The sequence below is a fragment of the Cryptotermes secundus genome, unplaced genomic scaffold (genome assembly GCF_002891405.2).
Source record: "Cryptotermes secundus unplaced genomic scaffold, Csec_1.0 scaffold775, whole genome shotgun sequence".
Classification (NCBI taxonomy): Eukaryota; Metazoa; Arthropoda; class Insecta; order Blattodea; family Kalotermitidae; genus Cryptotermes; species Cryptotermes secundus.
In genome coordinates, this window is record NW_019721773.1 from 580997 (window position 1) to 591824 (window position 10828).

General features: G+C 39.5%; 2 protein-coding genes across 3 annotated transcripts; one reads left to right on the top strand and one right to left on the bottom strand.

Moving 5' to 3' along the window:
* Positions 1–3833: 3833 nt before the first annotated feature.
* On the bottom strand, positions 3834–7726 carry LOC111875783 (thioredoxin, mitochondrial). Of its 2 annotated transcripts, none has more exons than XM_023872302.2 (3): positions 7338–7726; positions 7112–7193; positions 3834–4398 (listed from the first exon to the last, which is right to left on the bottom strand). In XM_023872302.2, exons 1-3 carry the CDS (start codon positions 7538–7540, stop codon positions 4285–4287), a joined length of 399 nt encoding a protein of 132 aa, XP_023728070.1. In that variant the 5' UTR covers positions 7541–7726; the 3' UTR covers positions 3834–4284. The 2 variants fall into 2 exon arrangements, with proteins under 2 accessions (XP_023728070.1, XP_023728069.1); XM_023872301.2 differs by having other exon boundaries at positions 7070–7193.
* Positions 7727–8200: 474 nt separating this feature from the next.
* On the top strand, positions 8201–10560 carry LOC111875782 (protein ANTAGONIST OF LIKE HETEROCHROMATIN PROTEIN 1; the record flags this gene model as incomplete). Its single annotated transcript, XM_023872300.2, is given in 3 exon segments — positions 8201–8388; positions 8486–8722; positions 9812–10560. Coding segments are annotated over 3 exon segments (1069 nt in total), but the record flags the coding sequence as incomplete, so codon positions are not given.
* Between the last annotated feature and the right edge of the window lie 268 nt (positions 10561–10828).

A 10828-nucleotide genomic window follows, 5' to 3' on the forward strand; every position in this document is an offset into this window, starting at 1 on the left:
TTTGTTCTTTCATTATTCATGGATGTAGGTTACAAGTGGGATTTTTGTAGTACTTTTTTCATTGAATCAAATAATTAACCTTATATGAAATGAGAATTTGTAAAAAGTACAAAAAATGTGAAAGTATCTAAATTTAGGTCATATTATAATGTTCTACTTTATGCTGACATGTCAACATGCATTCCTAATTTGATTGCAGTGTTCTAAAGTAAACAACAGTATTCTGCTTCTGAATTATTTTATAATGTCTCATTTGCTGAGGTTATATAGAGTTGTATAATATTAAGATTAATATGAACACACTTTTCTCATCACATAAGTATGCTGTGCATATTCAGGAAACTGACAGCTGCCCAGAGCAGATGTGAAAGAACAAGAAAGGTGACCATATTTCTCAAATTATGAATTATGAATGGGAGCCTACCACAATGCTAGCTAATCAGCACGGACCACAGCAGCACCAATGCTCACTGGGTTGGGCATTGCTAGCGACAGCGAATAAAGATCTGGACCTCTGACATGCAAGTCGGTTGGAGCTGCTCTTACCTCAAGACAGTTCATCTGGAGCACACACAGCAACAGTGGGTCTCCTAGTAGCCACACCATCAGCCAACTCCACTAGCAGTCACCTAGACCTATTGGGAAGTCCACTGCCAGTGCTTACCACCCTACGACCAGCTTGCATTTACCTGGATGTTGATGCAAGGAAGACTGCTGTCACTAGCACAAGCCAGGCCACTGTGGCCAAAGCTTTGCCAGCATTCATCAGATGCGCCCTGCCTTAGAGATACAGCCCTTTTCAAGACCTCGCAACACCTCACCGGTTACTGCACACAATTGCCTGCTCCTCTGTATACTCTTCTTCTAACAGTAATAAATATGTGGTGGTCGACACTGATTGGCTACTTCATATTTGCCTTTCTTCAAGAAACATTAACTAATGTGCATTCTGTATGTAACATGTCTCAGCAGTACATTACAGTTCACATGTGACTCAATGAAATGGAAGAAATCATCAGTAATTTTTGTTATTCTATTTTTACTTAAAATATAGTCCACCTAAAGCATGTTCATATCTCATCTGGTTTGCATGAATATCAAATATACACTGTTATATAATTTTCATATTTTATTGTCATGTCTGGTCAAGCTCAGTTGGTCATGGCGGGTTCAAGCTGGATAGCCGATTCCTGGCAGGGGCAAGAGATTTTTCTCTACTCCATAATGTCCATACCAGCTCTGGGGCCCACACAGCCTCCTATCCAATGGGTATAGCAGGGCTCTTTATACCCGGACTAAAGTGGTCAGGACATGAAGCTGACCACTCACCTCAATCTAGTGCCAAGGTCAAGAATGATGGAGCTATACCTCCACTCCCTCATACATCTTCATGGTGTGGTGCTTAATTAAGCACGGGGAAAACTGCCTTTTACTGAATGATCAGGCTTACCTACCTGTGTCCTTAGGTGTCCAGGATCTCCTTCATTCCAACAACTGTTACTCCTGCTGCTTTTGTATTTACTTCACCGTCATTCTCTGTAGCTGCCATAACCAAATTTGTTGGTAGTCTTCAGTTTGTGATGGTATTTAAACAACTTTTGTCTGTATTTTGTTGTTATCCAGTCTTATAACACTTAGAAAAGTCATAGAAATATATTCTGTGTTCAGGTTATGGTATTCTGAGATGTGACATGTGGAATTTTATATGTGGTTAGTAAGGTCTTGTAGGGGCATTCTGTCTCCATCTTCATGGTCAGAGTGGGCTGTCCAGATATAAACACAAGGAGACATGGATGGGAGTCAGTGAGAACCAGAGGAGATAGGAGATAGATCAAAACCTCCCTAGGTCAATAGGAATGCCAAACAGGAAATTTAAAAAAACAGACTTTTCCAGGGTCACTGTAAAGTGGGAAGAAGCTCTTATTAAGACCAGACAAAGGGAGGAAGTAACTGTCTTATCCTTAGGGAACATCTTTTGTTGCTTCAGGTTGGATCAGACTTTGACATACTCAAGGAAGAACCTTTGTTCTACTTCATGCTTTTCAGTGTCCTCATTCATTAATACCCAGGCCTCAGTATCCTATTTCAAAGTTGCTTTTGTTGTGATGTTATATATTCTAATTATTGTTTCTGATACTGTTGGCCAAAATGGCTCTTAATAACGTCATTGATTGACTGTACTTCTATTTCTCAGTCCTTTCTGTCACTGATCTGAGATAGGTGTCCTAAATACTCCAATCTGAATCTGCTGTATAATTTCATTAACATAACTTTTAGTCTTCGAATTTTATTGTTGGATATTACTCTAGATTTTGTTTTGGTGGCAGGCATTTTAGCTTAATATTGTTGTAATGATGTTTAGTTTCAATTTATCTTTTCTCCACTGTGTCCAGACCTACTCTGGGGAACATCCAGCCTCCTTTATGAGGTGTATGAGTATAAGGGCTGTTTAGGAGCCAGGATACTGCGGTCTGTATAGTGACAGGCTATGGGCTGGACAATCAGAGGGGTCAGAATTTCTTTTCTCCATGTTGTCCAGACTGACTCTGAGGCCCACCCAGCCTCCTATTCAACGGGTACCAGGGCTATTTCCCAGCAGGTAAAGCAGTAAGGCGTGAAGATGACCACTTACCTCCAACTAATACCGAGGTCAAGAAAATGTGGATCCATACATCCACTGCCCCATTCATTTTCATGGTGTAGTGCTTAATTAGTTAAGCACAGAGACAACTTTACAGGTGCTCTTTTTCCTGGGGGTAAAGTGGCTGAGGTGAGAAGCCAACCACTCTCCTCTATCTAGTGCCAAGGCCAAGAATGGTGAAGTCATACCTCCACTCCTCCATACGTTTTCATGGCATGGTGCTTGCTTAAGTGAAGGAATAACTACCTTTTACATCTTTAAGACTATTAAAATAATCCTTTATTATATTTATCTTGGTATTATTAAGACAATGACAACTGCCTCTTTTTAACACAGGCTTATTTATAGAACTGTTTACCACCTTCCATATTAGTATTTTAGCTGTTTGTTTCATGGAATAGAATGAAAAGTGATGGATAACAATTTTAGTTGCAAGTTGATGTTTTGAGGACTGTCCAATTTTTATATATGCATTTGCACAGAGGCAGTTCATCCTACAGTCTGGCATTAGTATACTTTGATATTTGATTTACATATGGCATGGTATGTGAACACGGTAATGAACCTTCAGGTTCCATAAAATGCTGGGAAATTCTTGAGTAGCTGCAGAATTGGCAGCTCCTCAAGAATGCCTCAGCTCCATAAGTAACTATAGTAAACCGATGTTTTGTTTCGGTATAATTTTGAGGTGTTCCAGTAGTAATAAACATTTATCGGTTCAATAATTTGTATAGGCATGTAATTACAGACCACACATTCACAAGACTAAGTGTACCACATCCACACAGGTATCATCTTGGTATAGTCCACTGAATCTTATCTAAATTCTTGCAACTGGAATTAAGTGTATGACGTGGCTTTTGGGAGTACACCACATAGAATGTTGAAGGTATTTCATTTGGCAGACATTACAGTTGCCATATTCTGAGCCTTTTTTTTTTCATCACCTCTTTTCCCGACCACCAGACCTCAAAAAATCAACTGTCTCAGCCACAGAGATTGCCCTCTATTGGAAAGCACCCTGCTGTTTGGGTCATCCAGTCATGGCTGCCACACCAACTCACTGCCCCCTGCCAGATCAATATAAGAGCTTCCAGAACTCCCCAAAGACACTAACCCTGAGAACTTTCCAACATCCTGTGTGGCATATCCCCAAAAGCTGAAGTCATATATTACTTCTGAACATATAAAATTCAGTTAGTATAAGTTTATTGCGTTTTAATATACATGTATTATGTACAATCATGCACTGTTATGGGAGACAATTTCCACATTTATGATTTTTTTCTTGGCTGCTACAATATTTTGAATGCTTGTGGTTTTACTGCCATGAATTGTATCAAGCAGTTCTTAAGCCACACATTTTATTAAAGCTACATAACACTACATGTACTTTATTTGTATAATAGTGAAGTTTAAAAAAACACTTAGTGAATGAAACACATCTTCCCCATATTTCACATTTAATCAAAATTAAAGTGTATAAGATATTTTAATTTTAAACATGCTGTACAAGAAGGTTATAATGTAAGCAACACTGCTTGGTTACTCCAACTTATTCAGCCATGCTAAAAAAAAAAAGATATTTATAAATTTCTAATAAGGTCCTCATCACTGGTTGAAATGGAGTCACTAGTACAATGTTAACCAATTACTCTGTCCACAAACTTCCTAAGCTGATCAGTATCCTGTAACCCAACCATTCGGTCTGCCACTTTCCCATTCTTAATTGCAACCAGGACAGGCACAGAACTCACCTGTAAACAAAATATAAGTATGTTTTAGCAAAGGTATATTGTGATTAAACATCTGATTATAGTCTCTGTTTACTTACTCATGGAGCTTGGCCCTTCTTGAGGAGCATTTTCCAGCATTTTATGGAACCCGAAAGTTCATAACCATGTTCACAAGAGCCCTCCGGCGATCCCTACCCTCAGCCAGACCAATCCAATCCATGTATCCCATCCTGTCTCTCAAAGATCCATTTTAATATTGTCCTCCCACCTACACCTTCTTTCCTTCTGGCTTCCCCACCAATATTTTGTATGCATTTCTCTTCTCCCATTCATGCTACTTGCCCTGCCAACCTCATCATCGACTTCGTCATTCTAATTATTACTTGGAGAAGAGTACAAGTTATGAAGCTCCTCATTATGCAGTTTTCTCCAACCTCCTGTCACTTCATCTCCTTCGGTTGGTCCAAATATTCTCAACACCCATGATATGTATGTAATGGCCGTCTTGTAATGCACTCAATTTCATATGTCGCTTCTTACTACATGTTTCGGCAACATAGTGCCATCTTCAGGTTCATTATTTACGCTAAGCTATTACACTGTTTGCCATCTTGTGTCTTTCATAAAATTATTTAGAAAGTACATTATTTGTCAACTATAATAAAATCTGTATATACTAAAACTTGTTAAGATTATTCATCTATATGTCTTAATTCAAACTCGCGTACAGTATGGTTCGTCCACTATGGGAGTTGTTTCTGTGTGTACTGTGTCTGTGATGTGTCCTTCCTTTTTGGCTGCAACAGGACACTAAAATACAGCATTATTCTCAACACCCTGTTCTCAAACACCCTCAGTCTATGCTCCTCCCTTAATGTCAGAGACAAAGTTTCACACCCATACAGAACCACAAGCCAAATTATAGTTTTGTATATTCTAATTTTTATGTTTTTGGACATAAGACAAGAAGACAAAAGGTCCTGGACTGAATGGTAGCAAGCATTACCCAAGTTCAGTCTGCCCTTAATTTCTTCCTGAATCAGGTTCCGATTTGTTATCGTTGTTCCCAAATATCTGAACTGTGCCATTGTCATTGTTTATGTATCATAAATGTACCCATACTTCCTTCACTTTTGATCACATTAATTTATATTATTTTACACCACAGCATAACTCTAGCAACAGAACACTCTGAACTGGAGAATTTGTAAAGAAAATGTTTTAGGCAAGGTCTAGGGTCCAGCAGTGATTTAATGGCTCCTCATATCAGTGCTCAACCCTGACCAAAACAAACTCCATGACCTGTAATCCACAAGCGAACTATACCAATCGAATGACTGCTACTTGTCGGCAAAGTTAGCACAAACTTTTGCAGATAGAGGGTGTCACATGGTCGGCGCAATGGATCCCCATAGCCATTAATCTCGGTTTTCTACACTGGAGCTGCCATTTCCTTGAAACAGCTCCTCAGTTATCCTTACAAGGCTGAGTGGACCCCATTCCAGACATACTACTTCTCAGAATATCTGGTAGCGCCAGGAATCGAACCCAGGACCTCTGGATCTATAGGCAAAACTCTGACCACTAGACCACACAGGCGATCTGCTCAGCCCGGTCCACCTTGACATATCACTGGCCAACGCCGATGTCAGTACTGTTCACCTCAAAAGAGTAACAGTTACATGTCGGCAAGGCATATGTTTTCATCTGAAAACTCTGTTCTACTACCACAGTGTTTCAGATTACATTTGGAGTTAAGTGAAGATCTGAGAACAGAGTTACTATGTCACACACGTGACATCAGGAATCACTAACTTGTGGGTGTGAACCTTGGTCTCTGATATTAAGGGAGAAACATAGACTGGGGGTGTTTGAGAACAGGGTGTTGAGGAGAATATTTGGGCCGAAGAGAGATGAAGTGACAGGAGATTCAAGAAAACTGCACAATGAGGACCTTCATAACTTGTACTCTTCTCCAAGTATAATTAGAATGATCAAGTCAAGGAGGATGAGGTGGGCAGGGCATGTAGCACGAACTGGGGAGACGAGGAATGCATATAGGATATTGGTGGGAAGGCCAGAAGGAAAGAGACTACTGGGAAGACCAAGGCATAGGTGGGCAGACAATATTAAAATGGATCTTAGAAAGATAGGATGGGATGGCATGGATTGGATTGGTCTGGCTCAGGATAGGGACCAGTGGAGGGCTCTTGTGAACACAGTAATGAACCTTCGGGTTCCATAAAATGCTGGAAATTTCTTGAATAGCTGCAGAATTGGTGGCTCCTCCAGAAGGGCTCAGCTACATGGGTAAGTAAATTAGTAATAGGTTCTTGGTTTATCAAGTCCACTACTAGTATGAATCCATGATGTCTAAGTTGATGTGAGGATCATCTGCTTTGTTACCTGACTGGATGAATGATTTTCAGGTACTCTCTGAAGATTGCACTGCATCATACATTTACACCCATAAAAGCTGCACTTTGTGAAATCCATTTTAACAGTGACATAGAATGGCAGTCTGCAGTGCAAAATTCATTGTGACAAAAAAAAAGTCCCCTTGCAGCACTGTGCACTATTGAAAATGCATACTTAAAATTATACTATATTCAGAAAGTTACTTGAAATGCAAAAGCAATAGAACTTTTCATATGAAAAAAATGTTTTGACTGCTCTACTCCTGCAGTAATACCTCATAATCTAAAGCTAAGTCTGTGTTTTCATCAATATCTACTTTTGCCAGGATGACTTCCCCTTTCTTTTCTGCAATAACAGATTCAAGACGTGGTGCCAGCATCCTACATGGATTGCACCATCTGTAATAGAGAAAAATGATTAAAATAAAACTGTATTAGTATGTTAAAACACCAGTTGATCGTTACTGAACGTTTTGTGAAGTATTTACTTCGGCACACACTTTTAGTTAATGCTGATACTATGATAAATGACATAAAACGTACGTAGCAAAGAAATCTACGATGACGGGAACCTTACTGTTCTTCACCCTTTCTTGAAAATCCTTTTGGTCTTGTACTTTAAACGAACTATGTCTCAGGGAACTTGTACCAATGTTTCGTACAGAGTCCTTTAGAACCGCTGACTTGCATGTTTTTTTTGCAATATTTCTCAAGACTGCACTCTTGAGTACAACAGAAAACTGCATGATATAACGGACAGTATCTTTCCTCAGAAAATTTCTAACCTAAACAGTGCTGTTTTGAGGCTGCTGTGGTGGTCTACAATGAAATTTGTGCTAAGTCCTCAATAGTAAATGCTATACAACGGCGACCAATACAATGAAACCCGACTAAAACCACTACTTACACACCCGACCTTGATTAACATGACAACCAACCTCGGCATGTAATATACGAAGTTCGAAACATGTATGCACACGGCCTACCATCCTACGTAATAATCCCGTGCTAAAATATATTCGGAAAGGACCTAAATACTTAATCCTGGTAATATAGTAGGCTTTAGTTAAAAATTAGTAAAATTACCCGCCTCTGGATAGGAGCATAAAATCATAATTAAGTAGCAACGACTTTACAATTACGTCGATTAATATTACGGAATTCTGATCGTTCTGATCCGTGGTACATATCGTACCAATAACCAGTCATTTCCACCGAGTAGACGGAGTAGACCGAGTAAGTACGTGTAAGTAAGTGTACGTACACACAGACAGCGGCGGGGCGGGGCAAGGCGGGGCAGTTTCAAGGTTTCAAGCGAGCGTGCCGCACACATAAAGGCTTCCACACACTAGGGCGATCGCGGTGATCACGGTGGCGATAAAAGGCTTCCACACACCAGAGCGATCGCGGTGGCGGTGGCGGGCGCGATCACGGTGGCGATAAAGTCTTTCCACACCAACGACGCGGCGGTAGCGATCAGTTTGAAAAATCGCGTAAGCACAACATCGTAAATGATGCATCGATTATCACGTCTGGAAGAAGAAGCAATACTTTTAGCAGCTGTAGTTGATGATGAGGAGCAGCAGCAAGCAAGGTAATTATTCCTTTTATTATTATGTACAATTGGAGATATTTGAGAAGTTATTACAAATATTAACATCACAATTAATATATGTTAATATATTTTTCAGAAAGAAGCGTAGGAAAACGTGGATTCACGACCTTAATCTGCTTCGTGAACATGAAGGAGAATTTCATACTTTATATCGGCAACTGCGACAGCATGAAGAACGGTTCTATATTTACTTTCGGATGCCAATTGAATGCTTTGATGATCTACTGGACCTAATTAAGGGAGATATAAAGAAGGAATGTACGAACTACAGGAGGCCTATTGAACCCGTGGAACGCCTGGCAGTTGCCTTGAGGTAAGGAGGTGCACAGAGGGTTTTCATTAGAAAAAAAAAAAATTTATTTCAGACAAACAACTATGACATTTATTCAATCTAATAATTAATTAAAGAATACGTGACAAAATTACAACTTCCCACTTAATTCAACAATTTCTCAGAAATCTTATGTGTTACAGAAGTTAAAAAAATATCACTTAGAAAAGAAATTTACAATGTCTTTCCAAACACTTGAAGCCAGCTTGCAGCTGTATTCGTATTTTCAAGATCTATGCTCTGCGAAGGTATGTCACTTTCGGAGCTATACTTTGAGTAACTTTCTGATCTTGAAGGTCCTGGACTAGGAGTACTGCAGTGCAAATTTACTCCTGGACTAGGCGTATAGTGTGAGCTACCTGGTGATATTGAATCATAAATTGAAGGTTCTGGAGTGGGCGTACTGCAGTGAGAATTTGCTCTGGTAGCATCTTCCATTTGTTGTGCCAGTTCCTCTTGCATTAATATTTCTGCAGTTTTAAATTTCACTACTGCTTGCCATCGTGGTGAGAATTTTTTATGGTTTTGGCGTATCCCATACAGAGTAAATCAACATCATCATAGGCTGAGTTTTCGATCGATCTACTTTCCAAATAATTCAATATTTGTCCTACTGAAGAAGAAGGCTGGGGAGATGTTTCTCCACCATGCTTCCTTTTTCGAATACGAGAGGATAGATGATATGCTGGTCTGGAAAAACTTTCCTCGTCCAGTCTGAAGATGTGATGATATGACTTCAGCCTGTTGAGTGCCTTCATTTTCTTTAGTCAGAATGGATTCAGATTCAGCTACTTCAGAATTAACTACAGAATCTGGGCTGGATATATTTGACTCTGTACTTGCAAACTGTAGAAAAGGGCTGAAAAATGACATCTGCTGGGCCCATGGCCAAGTTTTATATTTATTCAGAGTGTTTGCTGCTTGCCCTGTACGCGTCTTCTCAGCTCTTAGGTGTTTAGCATAGCAATCCCTTAGGTTCTTCCACTTCTTCTTCACCTCCTGACCTGAAAAGCACACAAGCAGATATCACGTAAGAGAAAAAAATGTTTTCGTTTATATTTTCTGTTTCAGGTTTCTAGCAACTGGTGACTCTTATACCACAATAGGCCACAGCTTTCGGATGGGATTTTCTACAGTTAGTGATATTGTTAAGGAAGTGTGTGACGCAATTTGGAAACGTTTGCAGCCTACTTACATGCCTGAACCTACAAAAGAAATGTGGGAAGAAATAATATTAGGTTTTAATGAAACATGGCAGTTTCCTAATTGTCTTGGAAGCATCGATGGGAAACACATTACCATAAAGTGCCCAAATAATTCTGGTTCAAAGTATTTTAGCTATTTGAAAAAATATTCGATAGTTTTAATGGCTATTGTTGATCACAATTACAAATTTATTTGTATAGACGTAGGTGGTTATGGAAAGAATAGTGATGGTGGTATTTTTGAAGCGTCGGCTATGGGGAGAAAGATAGCTGATGGAACATTCAGTATTCCAGCAGACAGGTCCTTGCCTAGTCAGAATGAACTTACTCCTTGTGTGTTAATAGGCAACGAAGCATTTCCTCTACGCCCAAATATAATGCGCCTCTTTCCATACAGACAATCAAGAGAGGACTACAGAAAGGAGATCTACAATAAGCGACTATGTCGAGCTCGACGTGTTGTAGAAAATGCGTTCGGAATTTTAGCTCAAAAGTGGAGGATATTTCTTAGGCCAATTCAGGTGAAAGTGGAAACTACAATATCTATTGTAAAGGCCGCATGCATTCTACATAATTATTTGCGTTCAACAAACTCTGGCATGAGGTTCGAGCACTACAAGGATGTCAATATCTACATTTGATTACATCCTCAGTAAAGCCCAGGATGTTTTGGAGAAACAAACAACAAACTGGAGGAAACCCATCTGCGCAGAAGAGAGGCTACTTGTGACTATCAGGTAAGATTGTTTCTACTTCCCCGCCTGTTAGAAGCGTAGTTGTAAAGGTATTATTTGGTGTGGTATTACAAAAGAATTTACTACAATTTCTCAAGCAAAAATTAGAGTTTATTAAAAAATATTGCTCATCAATGTTCTTTGCATCA